General features: G+C 45.2%; 1 protein-coding gene across 1 annotated transcript in view; it reads right to left on the bottom strand.

Annotated features, from left to right (window-relative positions):
* The window catches only part of LOC149370581 (MAM and LDL-receptor class A domain-containing protein 1-like), a 144,861-nt gene extending 129,247 nt beyond the window's left edge, over window positions 1–15,614 (bottom strand). The window contains exons 1-4 of the mRNA XM_089578029.1: window positions 15,567–15,614; window positions 8,931–9,012; window positions 5,888–6,013; window positions 4,517–4,664 (exon numbers count right to left, since the gene is read on the bottom strand). Of these exons, the coding sequence (XP_089434155.1) occupies window positions 4,517–4,664; window positions 5,888–6,013; window positions 8,931–9,012; window positions 15,567–15,614 (404 nt within the window). The remainder of the gene's footprint in view (window positions 1–4,516; window positions 4,665–5,887; window positions 6,014–8,930; window positions 9,013–15,566) is intronic.
* Window positions 15,615–16,325: the final 711 nt, after the last annotated feature.

A 16,325-nucleotide genomic window follows, 5' to 3' on the forward strand; every position in this document is an offset into this window, starting at 1 on the left:
TGGTATGCCATGTTCAAGAAGAACAGCGCGAAAAGACAAGGACCACAGGAAGATGCACAAAGACAAGCGCTGACTTTCAACTAAAGATTTATTGCTCGGAACGTGGAAATAAATACATCAGGCTCTAAGCAACAAAAAGAACACATAGGGTTGATACACACTTGTCCACGCACACAAAAAATACCAAACAGATACAGCAGCATTACTTCCTTGCAGATAGAAATTCTAATTCTTTCTTTGACAACGATAAGGAGGGACTACTGATACATGCGTCATTTAGCCGGGCGATTTCAGCAGCTTCAATGATTTCTCGAGTCAGCGTATTGGGGTGTCTACTCAACACTTTTGTTTGTTGGAAGAATGGTTGGCACGTTTTGCTTTCGCAATCTCGGCAGTGGATGCCGAGGTGCCCTTTAACAGTATTATAAACAGTGATATTATGTTCTCTCAGGCGCTCGTTCAGGCATCTGCCCGTCTGGCCAACATACTTTTTCCCGCACGAAAGTGGAATAGAATAAATGACACCTTCTTGGCATGCAACAAACTGATTTTCATGCTTTATGGAACACTTTTTTGGCGTGAATTCATCATTCACTTGTTTACACAGTTTCCCAAGCTTTTCGGGAGCCGAAAAAACAACTCTTACTTGAGCTCGGTTGCCTCTTCTTTAGCTTATGGGAAAATTTATGAATGTAAGGAACAACTGTTGTCTTTTCTTTTACCTTGGCAGACTCTGTCAGATCATTCTTGTTGTTTTTGCTTAAACTTGCGAGCATCGATTCAGAAACGGACACGAGCAGTTGCTTGGGATATCCTGCCTTTACAAGGCGATCAGTTTGCTGGTTGAAACTGTCTTGTTGAGCGTGAATGCAAGATTTATTTAGAAAGAATTTAGAAGAAGAAAGCATTAGAATTTATATCTGCAAGGAAGTAATGCTGCTGTATCTGTTTGGTATTTTTTGTGCGCGTGGACAAATGTGTATCAACCCTATGTGTTCTTTTTGTTGCTTAGAGCCTGATGTATTTATTTCCACGTTCCGAGCAATAAATCTTTAGTTGAAAGTCAGCGCTTGTCTTTGTGTATCTTCCTGTGGTCCTTGTCTTTTCGCGCTGTTCTTCTTGAACATGACTTTAATGCCCTTGTATTGTCCGTGTGTGTGTGTGTGTGTGTGTGTGTGTGTGTGTGTATATATATATATATATATATATATATATATATATATATATATATATATATATATATATATTATATATATACACATGAAAGACAGAGGCAGCCCGAACCACCTAGTTTCTCTATGCCTAGTTTTCTCTTCACTCCTTTTAGGCTACCTCCGTTTTTTAGAGCATGCTCGATTATCTCCATGTTAAACTTCCTTATGTCGGCTACATTGCGCTTATTTATTAACTTTGATAGCTCTGCCAGTTCTATTCTTTCTTTAGGGCTAGACGCCCTCACGCTTTCGCATTTCTTAATCAGACCGCTCGTCTCCTGAGATAGCTTGTCGTTATCCTGTCGAACCATCCTACCGCCTCCTTCTACTGCACAGTTCGTAATGATAGCTGTAAGATTATCGTTCATTCTTCCAACATGATGATCGTCTCCCTCAATTAGAGCTCAATATCTCTTCTGCGCAGTATCTTAAGTTCCTCTACTTTTCCTCTTACAGCTAATTTGTTAATGGGTTTCCGCTTCACTACTTTCTTCCGTTCTCTACTCTGGTCTATGATTGTTCGGGACCTTACCAATCAGTGGTCTCTACAACGCTCCTTTCCATGGACCTCCACATTCTGCACGATACCATGTGAGCGCATAGCATAAAGTCTATTTAATTTTTATTCTCATAATTGGAGCTCTTCCACGTCCATTGCCTGTTCTTTCGTTTCCGGAAGAAGGTATTCATGATCCGTAAATTATTTCTCTCTGCGAACTCTACTAATAACTCTCCCCTGCTAGTCCTCACACTTATGCTATAGTCACCTACCGCCTGGTCTCCATCCTGCTTCTTGCCTACCTTCACATTGAAGCTGCCCATCAGTACAGTGCACTGTGATTACACTTTGTTCATTGCCGATGTCACGTCTTCATAGAAGCTTTCAAGAATCTAATCATCATGGCTTGAAGCAGACGCATAGGTCTGCACCAACTTCAGCTTGTAACTCTTATTAAGCCTCATTACGGTACCTGCCACCTTCTCATTAATAATATGAAACTCTTCTATGTTGCCAGCTATATCCTTATTGATTAGGAATTTCACACCTAGTTCTCGTCAGTCCGCTAATCCTCGATAGCACAGTACGTGCCCGCCCTTTAGTATTTGAACACCTCTCTGTCCTCCTAAACTCGCTAAGCCCTATGACATCCCATTTAATAGCCGCTAGTTCTTCGAACAGCTCTGCTAGGCTAGCCTCAGTTGATAAGTTTTTAGCAATAAACGTTGGCAGGCTCAGGTTCCAATGGCGGCCTGTCCTGAGCCAAAGATTCTTAGCACCCTCCGCTGCGTCACAGGCCTGACTGCCTCCTTGATCAGTTCCTCGTCATCCGCTGGGGACCGAGGACGAAGGGTTAATTGGTTTGTTCATTGAAGGTAGCGGCCAAGTACTACACCAAGCTGGCCAAATCCTGCTCTGGTGAGGGAGTGTTTTCGGTTTTGGTCGCCGTGATCAGGCCGCACCACAAGCCTGGTTGTGCAATTCTATTGACACGGGTAGTTTTTTTCTTAATCCGGTGGAGAATTGCGCGGCACCGGGATTTGAACCCCGGTACTCTTGCACGCGAGGTGGATGCTCTATAGCTTTCTGCAAATGATAAAAGAAGAATGGATCGACGTTGGTGTAAAGGAGGGCATTCGTGATCTTTTTTTCTTTACGCAGCTGGCTCAAAGTGCGGTGAACGATTTTTGCCGGAAAACGCTGAGCACCAAACCAAGGTTCTCGTTGAACTTTTCACAAAGAGTGTAGTAGAAATGAGTACACGACATATAAATGGTATGTCTCCAATTTGCGACACCGAGCAGTGAATTGTTTAACATATTCTGTGCAAGAAAGACGTTGGTCATTCTAGGACGCCTCATGGACGGGAGTAGCCCCACTCGGGTAACTACTGCGAGATGATCAACGCCCTCGGACTCCGTCGCTGCTTTTGGGGATGGGAGAGCCGCCATCAAGAGCCAAACCTCTTCCAGGTGCTGAGCGCGTCCGGATATTCCCTGCAGATCTTAGTTCCTTACGGGTCGCCGCGTTTATCTGCGTCTTGTTTTCGAGCTGACTTCAGAGATGCAAGCTGCCATCGTGTTGACTGAGCTTAGGGTTCGCCCACTTCTTCAGCGCCGTGGTCGGCTTTCCTCTTCTTATGCGCCTACGCAAGGCTGACTTTGACGACATACGCTAGCCTACGTATCTGCTGACCCATGCAGGCTCGTTACATTGCAAGCCTGACGGCACCGAGCAAGGACAGAAGGAACAAATGACTAATAAATAGGACCACTTAGTCGTTACGGAGTAGTATATAGCGGTTAGAAGACAGCGGAAGGCGTTTTGGCTGTGGGCAAGTATCAGAGGTGTCAATAAAACACGATGAGGATGGGTCCTAGTTGGTTGAGCATGATGGTTATTACGCGCTACATTTTATGGGACAGAACAGTTGGCAATTCGCGCTCCGTCTTGCCAGTGCCCTTCCCTTCTTCTGTGCTCGTCCCGTAAAGTGTAGCGCGTAATAAGCGTCGAGAAAGGAATTTTCTTTGTTTATACGGGGCACTAATCCCGCCCGTGGCGCTTAAGTGATGAAATTTAGTTTTTTTTTTATACCAATTCGACAGACGCAGTCCGACGGGTCCTGCTTGCGTTTGGGCTCCAGCTGTGAATTTAGGTCTGGATTTCGATTCATCCTTTATAAACATGATCTCAACTCGCGAGGCCAACACTGCACAATCATATTTGATCCCATTTTTGGTGCGTCGCATCGTCGCTTCAAATGTATGAACCTGTACGCCGTCGCATTGGTTTCTTAAGCGGATACATTCCACACGGCACTCACAGCCTGAGCACTTGAATAAAGTTTTTGTCAGCCTAAGACTAGAGGAATGTTTTTTTACGAGATATTGTTATGCTCAGCCCGTTCTTGTGAAACGGGTCCTCTACTCTGCTGCAGGTGTAAAATTGATTCCCTGCTGCTGTTCTAGGACTATACAAGTAGGTTAAGCTGAACATTTTGACTTCCTTGAGGCGGCTGAGTTCTACCGAACTAAGCTGTATCAAGTACCTAGGAATACGCACTTAAGGACCCAGCAGCAAACAGGCTATTGACAGCGTGGGCAGACACATGAGTTTATTTTCGACCATGATCTGCTTCGCATGTAGTGCATGGGAACATACTTGGGAAAAGCCCAGAATCCATGAAGTTCATTGTTGTGGCGAACATATATATATATTTTTAATTTTCTGATGTAATTTGTCTCTTATTTATGAAATGAATGCAGTGACAGCTGCCTTTGTATACTCAAGCAGGCGTACTCACATGTATACGTTGAGCTTGCTTTCAGAGCCACGTCCTCTCCACCAGAACGTGACGTCCATACCATTGGTGCGTGGCCTGGACTGCAATACCACTTTGGCCGTGAAGTGAGGAGATTCCAAAGCTGTCGTGTTCAAGTACAGGTAGTGTCCTACGATTTGCGCGGAAATTAAGCGTAAGATAATGCGTCTGTAGATACCTTTCTTTGGTTTCCGGCATTACATTTAAACTACACTGATGCGGGCACTCTGGAGTTGCCTTGCGCGCTTGTCGCTGTCACCGTCCAAAAAGTAATATTGCCGGGAAACGCTGTTTCATTTTCCCTGCTTTCTTTTGTGAGTTGCACACTTATCACTCCCTTCGCTCTTTCAGGCTTAACCATCTGGTAGACATAATGAGTGTCGGTTTCTCAGGAGTTCTAAATTCCTGTGAGAGGTGAGGTGAGGTAATTGGAATGTTCATATCCACCCTTAAGCGAAGCACTGCCGGAATCGGCGGGCATTCTGTTCCATCGACCATCGAAAGTAATTTCTGCTGTCTTCACTGCCAAGGTGTTTTCTGTTTGTGGCCACAGTTTTCACAATAAAAAGTCGGTTGCCGAAGCTTTTTTTTCGACTTACCGCTGTATTCGCTCCCCATCGATCAAGCTCCACTATTCCAATGTAAAACGCAGACGCAGCTTGTTTTGTTTCTAAATGCGATGCTTGTACAAACTTGCAGCCCCAACAGAAGGGGGCACTTAATAACAATTGGGGACATGACATGACAATGATGTGGTACAAGAAGTGAAAAAATGAACTGACCAACCCTGCAAAACGTTATTCTTAACTTCTGATACATTCCCGTTCGATGCATCGAAGTATCGGCGAAATTCCAGTTCTATATACTACGTCACCTTCTTAATCCTTTACAAAGCACTTTCAACGGGGTAATCGTAACAGTTCCAAATCTCCGTGATGGATGTGCCTAATTGCGAGCCTGAACGCACACAAACACTCCCACGTGCGCGCGCGTGTGTGCGTGTGCGTGCTTGTGTGTGTGTGTGGGGGAGGGGGGGGGCGTGTGTGGGCGTGCGTGCGCGTTCGCGCATGTGCGCAGCTTCCACCGAGCAGCGCCCCTAGAGGGTCGAAGCTAATCGTGGCACATTACAGGCGCCCCCCCTGGACTCAGAAATGCCTTCTCTGGAGCTGCTTCTGCTTGGTACACCTCCGGATAACCCATTGATAAAAATACACCTCCCACCTAATTTTTGTTGGTAAAACATAAGCGACATCGGGACTTTAACAGTGACCTCTTGCACGTGAGGCGGATGTTCTACGTACCTCTGTGCCATCACTGCATCAATACTAACAGTGACAAAAAGCAAATACTGACCTTGGAAGGATTGAAGCGTGTGGTCTGGTATGCCGATTTCTAAGGCACAGCGCCGTGTCCAACGGGGAAATGTTCCTGCGGCTTGGTGGATGCGACACGAGGAACCAGGCTCCCAAGAACAAAAATCTGATATAGAGTGGTAAGAAAAATATCTGAGAGCACAACTTTTCCAACACATGCACTTGTTAGAATTTGCGATCAGCTTTCTAGCAGCTTCCTAAGAGCTGCCTCAAGAATAACTAGCGGTAAATGGTTACTGGCGAGTAGTTTAAACAACTACATACTGCATAGATAGTTACCAGCAGTGCCGAGGCGTTATGGACAAGCACCTTGCATGAGGTGCATTAGGCATGAGTTGCACTACAATGAATGAAATGTATTTCGAAGCAAGGAGAATCACTTGAAGTGAATCTAAACGGCGAGTTCTTTGACACGCTAGCGAGTGCAGTGTGGTTAGGCGAGGTGCCAAGGATAACACCCAGCAGTCATATTGAATATTGCAATTCACAGATTTTGTGTACAGCGAGTAAAAGTGCTCCCAGCGGCTTTGTGACGAAAGGAACTTTCATTCTGTTGGCCAACTTATTAGTCATGTGTTGACATAGCTAAAACTTGCTACCTTATTCTGCCGATTTCTCATGGTATTCCTTTCATTTCACCGTTTTGCTTTACTTCCTGTGCCACATGCCATACACGTGTTAGGCGAAGAAAGAAAATTTAGTTGAAAGTCAGCATAAACGCTTTTTGGTTTTGCACTCTCATTGCACTCTCAGTGGTTTTGCACTCTGGTTTTGAAGTGGTTTTGGAATGTGAAGAACAGATAACCGAAGGTCGTTTACGTAACGAACTGGATACCAAGAGAATGCAAGCGCTACAGGGGCGGCTGAAAGTCAGGTGGATGGATGAGATTAACAAGTTTGCCGGGCTGAGGTGGCCACGGCTGGCACAGGGCAGGGTAAATTGGAAAAGAGGCATGGGAGAAGCTTTTGTCTAGTAGTGGACGTAGTGAGGTTGATGATGATGATGACGAACTTAACCTGCTGCTTTCCGAGTTTGCTTAGCTTGTAAGGCATCCTTTAGTGACTCTGTTGCCACCTGCGGAATGTCCAGTACACCTACACATGCCTCCCTCTTAGTCCTGCTGGTTAATTTGGCTACTGGATAGCCCTGTGCAGAACTCCTCGCCTACCTTACGCACCCTGTACATATTAGCAATGACATTTCGTTCCTTGTCTCTGCACATATTATCTCTGCCTATGACAAGTTTCCTCGTCACCGCGTTCGGCTACCACTGTTGTTTGGAACATGCACGTTTCTGCGCATATTATAGTTCCTTATGTCGCTTACCTTTGGCCTGTTGAATAAATTTCCCTGCTCGACTAGTTTTCCTCCATATATGGGGTTAGAGGTTTTTATAATTGCCGTTTTTTAATCGGATTCTTCGTATCCCGAGAGGTTTCCAGTATCCTCTCTAGCGGTCTTACCCCCTACACTATCGCCGTTGCTCATTGGTTACGCCATTCGGCTGCTGGCTCGAAAGGCTCGGGTTCGATCCCGGCCGTGGCAGTCGCACTTCGATGAAGGCTAAATGCTACCTCAAAAAGAATAGTAAAAAGGTAGTAAGCGCAGCTTTTCCTGCCTCTGCAGGCGTTTTACTACTTTTTGACTACTCATTACCCTCTTCAAAGTAGTTAGTAACAGTAAGCCCTACTTGATTTTTTACTAGCCATGGTCGTTCTTAAGTACCTAGTTAGTAATAGTTCCTTTAACCCTCAAATAATGTTAAATAATATAACTGAAACAGAAAGTCGTGTGAAGAAATTCGTTTGGTGATTAAACATTTCTGCAGAGGCGTGCGGATTGGTAGACTAAGCTGTTTCTACAATCTCTTCATAATTAACTCTGGTATCTCAGCTCAACGGGTAAGAGCCACTAGACCATAATTGAGAGTCAGTTTTGCGGAGTATATCAGAATGAGCAAAATTTACCTTGCACGCACAGTGAGCGTGTCACGTGTTGTTAGCCTTTCTGGTGTGGGCGTTTCTTGCATTGTGAAGCTTTGGGTGTGCCCGGTAAGGTTGTTTTACGCCTTCATCTCGCATAAGTTTTTAGAAGTAACGCTCAATAAACCTAAACCTAATATGTGATTTACGCCCAGCACTCTGTGATAGCTCTGCTTTCAGGAATGAGTCAAATTAACCACGTATGCATTTAATTTTTCCTATAAGCACAAATTTAACGTGCCACGCCAGCACACCGTACGAAGAAAATAAAAACATATGCGAGCAATTTCTACCCATTTTCTTTGTAAATACTGCTAGCTTTTTGTTTTCGGCTGTAGTGCTCTTCACTAGGTTCTTGAAGTAGTAACTTTCACTAATTCTACTTTTACTACGTTCATTTACTGCGAAAGTAGTGATCTGTGTGACGAGTATCGGTTAGAACTTAGTGAATTCACCGACCTTTTACTGAAGACTACAATATATGCTTCCCATTATTAACTGAAACTCGTGACTAGGTAGCAGCCATTACTAAAATTCCCGTTAGTATATACAGGTAGCAGCCGTTACTAACTCAATGGGTTAGTAACGGTTACTAACTTTCCCGTTACTAACTGCACTTTCTAACCGAGTAGTAAAATATGTGACAACCAGTTACTACTACCCCAAAGTTGGTAAGCACTACCACCTTTTTCTAAGAGTGGGTGCTCGTTACAGAACCCCATATATTCGAATTTTGCGAAGCCCTTCAATACGGCGCCCTCATACCCTAAGTCGCTTCAGGACGTTAAAAACGATTAAACTTAAACCAAACCTGCACCCTAAATCTTTTTTACTTGCAGTGTAATGATATTTGGAGATTTTCCTTACTTCAACACTAAAGTCGTCCGTCCTCGGTTCAAGAGAAATCTCTATTCTGAACCAAGTCCTAAATTCCTCCAATTTCGCCTTTACCTCTAACTCGTTGATGAGCATCGTCCTTGGTTTCTTCCCCGTTTATTATCACCGTGCCTTATTATCACCGAATCCGATGTCATACCCACCTCGTGGCGGGCATGTGCCATTGCTCACTCTTATGTCGTCCACAGCAACCAGGCCACTCTTCATACTAACACGAATCTCCAACTGAAATTGTGATCAGTGTATATTAGGAGACAGATGTTTGTGTAGAAAGGCGAGTTGTTCATGCAGCACCGGTGGGGGGGGGGGGGGGGGGGGGGGGAGTTTAATTTGGTTCCCAACTGGACTCTCGGAGAGCAGGAGGAATTGCGATTTGGGGCTAGAATTCACTTTTATTTATTTATTTATTTGTTTATAAGCCCCCTTCGAAACATTTAGCAAGGATATAACAGAGCAGTATAAATATACAAACTAGAAAAAAATGTGACAAACCAACAAAACGCAGATAACAGTTTACAAAGGTAACAAAAAAATTGGCGGGGGCTTAGCTTTGGTTAAGCCTGGTAGGTTTCAAATGGAAAAGCGCAGCGCCTCCAACTGAAGGAACGCAGTGCTACGCGTCTACAGGTCACGCGTGGCTACCGGCCGCCGCTGCGCGACGACTCAAATCGCCTTAGGAATTTTTTTTTATATTTTGTTTTTGAGTTTGTTGTGACTGAGAGAAAGAAAACGTAATCTACAGCCGGTATGACGTCACAGCGGCAGTAGCGCCACAGGTGTGCAGCGCGGCAAACACGCACCGTAACTGCTGCCGGGCTCTCTGAAGGAGCGAGTTGGTCACCCATAATCTACAGCTGGTATGACGTCACAGCGGCACTAGCGCCACAGGTGCACGGCGCGGCGTAACTGCGGCCGGCCTATCTGAAGGAGCGAGTTGGTCGCCAATATTCACTCCGCTAAAGGTCAAACGTAACTGCGGCCGGGTCACGCGAAGGCTTGAAAGTTCCAGTAGTATTGCTTTCGCAATAAAAGAGTTCACAACATAAAAATGTAATAGAAGCACTTTAAAGGTGAGTGTACGCACGCGGCATCTTGTCAGAGAGACTATACAGGCGTCAGCACTTGGTCGCAGTAAATCCATTTTGTGTCAGGGGGCCCGTCGGCAGGAAAGCAAAGATCGCGCGGCCGTTGAAATAAAAAGCATAGGGAATTGACTGGTGACCGGCGGATGACCAGAGACGACATTGCTTTTGTGCAGGCCGGCGTAACAAGGCCTAAAGGTGGCGTAATGGCGTCCGGGACATCAGCCTCAGGTTAGCTCTAGCGCGAACTTCGCTTGCAGATTGGCAGCGTCCTTGGGCTTCAAGTCGGCGTGCGTGCCGGCTGGGCCGGCCACGCCCAGGTATCACAAAGGAGAAGTACTCGCGGGGCCGGGGTCGTATGGGTCGTTTTGTCAACAAAACAAGTGACAAGTCGTTGACGCTTTTCGAGCCGCCGCGCCGCTGGGGCAGAGGTCACCGACATGGCGGGTTTTTGGGAAAACGGAAGGGCCAGGGCGGCGGCGGCTTATCCCGGTAAACAGAGGGGCCTCTACAAAGAAGGTCGTATGGAAACGACGCTGCTACTTTGCCTTAATAGACACCTTTAGCGTACCGTGTACCGTATTACCGTTACCGAAGTATCGGGAGCCCGCCCACCGCCGTTGAGCAGGCGCTGATTGGTCCCGATGCTGCAGCGCGCGCGCAGCTGCCGGGCACATGGCGCCATCTGCCGAGGGCAAGCCGATTTGCGCATGCGTATTGGCTGCGCGCGGGCTTCCTGTACTCCGGTACCGGTAACGGTAACACGGTATGCTAAAGGTGTCTAATGGCATCAGCTTCGAGAACGCCAGGTGCGATGGCAGAGCGTAGGCACACGAGGCGAAAGGGAGATTTGGTGCCCTTTTGTTTGTTTCCCTTCCTCACCAAGAGAGAGTTTCGCGTACGCTGTCAAGGTTGGCGGACAGGACTGTAACAAGCTTGACGTTCTTTTTGCTTGCATGTATGTCTTCAGAGAGGTCTATAGCATTAGTAAAGTTGAACGGGGCGCTGCATGCATCAATGATGTTGACGCTTGCTGCAGTTGGATGTGATTCAAATTTGAGCTGGACCTCGAGGCTTTAAAACAGCCCTGGAGTCCAGTCGGTTGTCCTGAGCTATAGCTTCTATGGCTTCAGGTGTACTTCTTCGGCTATGCCTAGCTAGCCAGACCCATGTTTAATTGTTGCCCTGTCTTGATGTAATTATTTTAAGTTATCTACATAAACTTTAGTTAATTTCTTTGATTCCTGATAAAGTGTCGCTATTCATGATTCGTCGTTTTTCATCACCGTCTCGGACCGGGCGCACCTCCAGTGCAAGCTGCTACGTTTTCGAATCATCAAATCGAATCAACAAGAAGTACAAGAACAGGAAAATTCACTAATACATTCGAAAGCACAGCACACAAAGAGAAAAAGTCATCATCATATTGCACATGCTCGATTGGTTACATTCATCGGACTCCTGTCGAGGTTGTAAATTCTGAAAATGTGAAATCTTACAGCAGTCATCGAGTCATTATGATACCAACCAAGGTGCAACAAACTGACTGCCTTACCACTGTACTAAAGCAAAGTCTACAGAGGATACAGGTATAATGCGCTGCCGAGAAGAAAATAATTATATAAAGATACCGTCGTGCCTCGTTAATATGACCACCGGTAATAAGAACGATATTTCAGGTGACGAAATGATTTCACTTTACTAGAGGCTCGTTATTATGGAGACTTGCTGTCCGCACAATTGACAGGGTGAAAATTTATTGCGCCATTCAGTCTCATGTTTCTTAGTTGCCTTAATATAGACCGCGGCGAAAACAAACCCTCGCTTATGCCAATTCCCTGTTGGGAAGAGAAGGAAGGAAAGGGACAGTTTTTTGGAAGCCATGTGCTCGCAGGGAGCAGTCACTGAGCGGGAAGGCAAAAAACTGGGAAGCCCCCTACCCCCTCCTCCGCATTTGATGTTAAAATATTTTGCATGCTTTCGTCGGCGTAATGTACTAAAGTGTACTGTCCAAGTCAAAAGTAACCAGGCCAAAGGATTGGTTTCTTAGCCGCATATTGAAACGCTTTCGGCAGCCCTAAAGACCGCAAAGATTTGAAAGGTGAGAACACAGGTTCTTCATACCTAACACATATTTAGAGCTTAAGGTTTGCCATAAATGCTAGACTGCACGGCTAAGAAAAAACCCCTTTTGCCTTGTTACTGTTGGCAGTTACCGCAGAAAGTGTTCGAAGAACCAGACAGTGCGTTCTTGCAACATGTCTCCTGGTCTCCAAACTATTGCTGAAAGAAAACGGTGCGGGCAGCGCTGTGAGCGCCATCAAGTCGATCTACCTTCATCGCTTGAAAATTAATTGAAGGCTTGCTTTTTTGGTTTCAAGCTTTAAAGTGCAAAAGTACCGAATTTTTCCATTTGCCGCATTCTACGAATTTTTGGGAATGCAACGTTCTTTGCATTTCGGCATCGCTGATAGCCTCATTTTCCCGCTCTCAGCAAGTATGTACTAACGCTTCGTGGGACGCGAACACCTGTAGTAGAAGAGACATCACGCCACACCCCCAGCATCGCTAACGGCTTCGCTGTGCACGGCATAGTTAAACATAATGGCAGCCAGGCTGATCTCGTATGAGCAATGGAAGTCCAACTTCCACTTAAAATGCACACACCTAAGCCCATACGCCTAACTGAATCTCCCTAAATATCCCTTCTAAATATAGTCTAAGCCCCGCAGCGGTGGCTCAGTGGTTACGGCACTCGGCTGCTGACCCGAAAGAAGAGGGTTCGATCCCGGCGGCGGCGGCTGAATTTGGATGGAGGCGAAATACTAGAGGTCCGTGTACCGTGCGATGTCAGTGCACGATAAAGAACCCCAGGTGGCCGAAATTTCCGGAGCCCTTCACTACCGCGTCTCTCATAGCCTGAGCCGCTTTGGGGCGTTAAACCCAAATAAACAAACTAAACCATCAATGTAGTCTAATTCACGATTTCTTATTACGAGCCACTCGCTTTATGGAGTTTTGCTCGCCAACTAAACCATTCTCTACATTAACGAGACACGACTGCATTATGATTGTCAAATTCTGGCTATTTTTTGTTAGCATTCATTTCGTAAGCACAATGCACCATCTGTATTGCTCTGCACTAGTACATTTTGGTTGTTCGTCTGTTTATATGTTAGCTGCCACCTCATCTGTCAAACCGGAAAGGTAAAAGCGAGTGGAGTCCAATGGGCAGGCCGGTGACGGTGTTTGATAGCAGGACGACCCTAGCAACATGAGAAGCCTTTAGCTGAAATATTTGCTTATCCTCACGATATATATATTTTGTGTTTGACTCGGGGTTTCGATACTGTGCCTACCGTATCAACGCATGACGAACTTCAAAGAGCAAACCCGCCATACAGAAAATTTGTTGGTTCAGTAACTAAGTTTCAATAACTTTCAGCTATCTTTTTTTTTTGCTCTCATGGTTTCATGACTGGCTTTGACAACTCTTTCACATATCAGTAAAAGAAGTAAATAGTACCGGCTTTTCCTTTGCATTGCTCACAGTTCAGTTTGCCTCTCCAGTGATCTATCAAGAGGCATATATTAGTTACGACTCCAAAGCAGCTTCTGCTGAAAATTGAAAGGCTTAAGTTAAAATCTGCGATTACTACAGGCACAAAGTTCTGAATTACGATAATACTTCGAGATCTTGGCATAGAGTTCACGGAAAGCAGTACGGACGTGTTGCCTTGTGACAGGAACGGAAAGGTGATTGCGAGTGCCGCAGATAAAGTAAATTATAACTAAGTTTTTGGGCAAATCAACAACTTGGAATATTTACCAACATACTGTTGCCAGTTGGCCCACATTCGTGTAGCTCTTTTTCCAGAATGTTACAAAAGAAGGAGCGAAAAACAACATCGCAGAAACGGCTTACAAAGTCCTACCTGGAGCCTTTCATCGCGTGTCTTGAAATCAACCAGAGCTTGGTTCCAATGATGGTTAAAAGCAGCTCCGCTGCTGAAGAGGATGCGTGAGCCGGAGAGGACGCTTATTCTGTAATCAGAGCCCAAAAACAGAATACATATGCGTAGAAGACAAATAATAGTACGATTCGGGTCTATCTCAACATGGAGCAAATTGTTCTTAAATTATATTGAAAGAAACAGAGCAACAGAGAGAAGGTCACCTCATGGCGTCATGTACAGGCGCGGAAAAAAGTAAACGCAGCACGCAACTGTCTTCGAATATTTTTCACGCGACACCTAAATAAAATTTCCAGCAGTGGTGCCCGCATGCTGGTAGCGGACGTTGGTGGGCTTTCTTGTAGACAAACAAGGCTTCTTCATTTCCAGTCGAGAAGGCGTGATTGCACTTCGAACGCAATAGCGTGTTCCGTTTACTTATGGCCGCGCCTGTACCTTGATGTAGTTTCAGCGCTGTCTAAAACATGTTTTCGTTCGTGATTTATGCAAACTTCTCCGTTCGACTTAGTAAATTGCTGTCGTTTTTTTTGCGTGCCTTAAATTAGACACATGTGCATCTCAGCACAAAGCTTCAACATTAAAGCCAGAAAAGTTCACCTTAAACGATTAGTAGCCATAAAGCAATTCATATTACTTGAGAAGTTTTAAGTAGTAAGAATATGAAGATAAATTTTGATGGCGCAAGGGCATCTGTGGCCAAACACCACCATGGCACAAAGTCTTCTTTTTCTCAAAGTGAGGTCAAAGATCCTTTTCCCAAGTATTCCAGCCTAAAGAAGCCGAGCAACAGGCAGGGGAAAACTTGTACCCATTGTGTCACCGGTGGGTACCCGGCGGCACTGGGGATCGAACCCCGTACCTCCCACATGCGAGGCGGATGCTCAAGCGACTAGGCCACCGCTGCGGTCTAGTGTTTTTCACCTGACTTTTCAATGAAGGCGTATGTGTATTACCAGCCTCTAACGTGCACTGGCACATTGTAAAAGCAGTCAGTGCAGTATTTGTGGGTTCCTAGATGTTTCTTCAAACTGCAACAAAATATAACGGCTAGGCTAAGGGCACGCAGCGCTCTGGCCAACTAGAGACAGGAATAAAGTTCAGCAGTGATTAAAGTGTCTTTAGCGGAAGGACTAGAGAGCACACGTGATACGTGTCACCCTCTCTGAACGGTTGAAGTGGCTCTATCATAGAGCATAGAAATCAGCGTGCACACCCCCTACGCTTCTCCCCGAAGGAGAAAGGCAGCGGGGTGTGCAATGTCCGTGGCAGTGCCTTGTCATGTCTTCTGGGTAGCAGGGAACAATATGGGATCAAATCTGGGGACCCTCCCCTATGTGTTTTATGGGGAACTCCCCCCCTCTTGCTTTTCGTTTGAGCACGCTTGTGGAAGTGCGCATGTCAAGTTATCTAGCTTCCTGTCTCTACTGTTTTGTATTTTTAGTGCTTCAAACTTAGAGGCAGCCGGAAGTCGGTCTTAGCAACGCTCTCGCTACTCATCCTGCGGAATAGAGCATGTAGATAAATGCGTCAGGGTGCTGTGCGGCTGTGGCTGTGCCTAGGCAACTTTACTCTGAGGGTTTTGGTTCATTTTATCGTATCCTGAGTCAAACTTCTAATGTGATCAGATCCTGTAAAATTACTGATAACAAAGGAGCCGTAGAGGCTAGTGAAATGATTACCATGTTCTCAGAAAATTATCTTGAAATTTTCGCAAAATACGCACTTGACCAGTGGGTGCTGCCTGGAAGTCAAGTACCAGAAGCCAAGGCATGTTCTGTTGCCGGCATATACTTTCATGTAGGGGCTGCTCAGGACCGCAGTTTCGTAAGAAGAGTTTTGATTCTCAGCAAACACGAAACGACCTAGAGAAGCAATAAAAATTTTCAATTATCTCCTCATTCAATAAAAACAGAAGTGGCGATGTTGCCTATCGCTCTTATAATCGACAGCCAGCATCGTGTTTCGCGCCCTATGGCACCCCCACTTCGCACCATCCACCCGATATTAAATAAACTTTCCTTGAAAAAAAAACGGCGTTTTAGGAACAGTTGTAGAGAACATTTTCCCACTATAATTCGTCCGTAGACAAGGCATAAACCAGTATTCTAAATGCCGCAATTATTATTATTACTAGGTGCTACCAAACATGCTAAGTTTGATAGCAAGTTATTTTTTATTCGCTCCTGAATTGATTATACCGGCTTTATTTTTATACCTAAGGTAATGCTGTCAAAGCGAAGATTTCCTGAAAAAGTCAGAGTTGTCAGTAGAAACCATATAAGATTTTCATCAGGCAATTTTAAAGCTTTGTTACCCTGAATAAATTATTTTCGTAGTTTTACCCTAGTGAAAAAAAGCTGTGTAATGCAATAACCACATGCGGCTTGTCATACAAATGGCATATAGTTGTCATACAACTGTCATACAAATGTCATTTTTTTTCAAAATTGTTCCTTCGTCCTCCATACGTCATTCGCGATGA

The sequence above is a fragment of the Amblyomma mixtum genome, chromosome 1 (assembly GCF_055824585.1).
Source record: "Amblyomma mixtum isolate Tamu chromosome 1, ASM5582458v1, whole genome shotgun sequence".
Classification (NCBI taxonomy): domain Eukaryota; kingdom Metazoa; phylum Arthropoda; class Arachnida; order Ixodida; family Ixodidae; genus Amblyomma; species Amblyomma mixtum.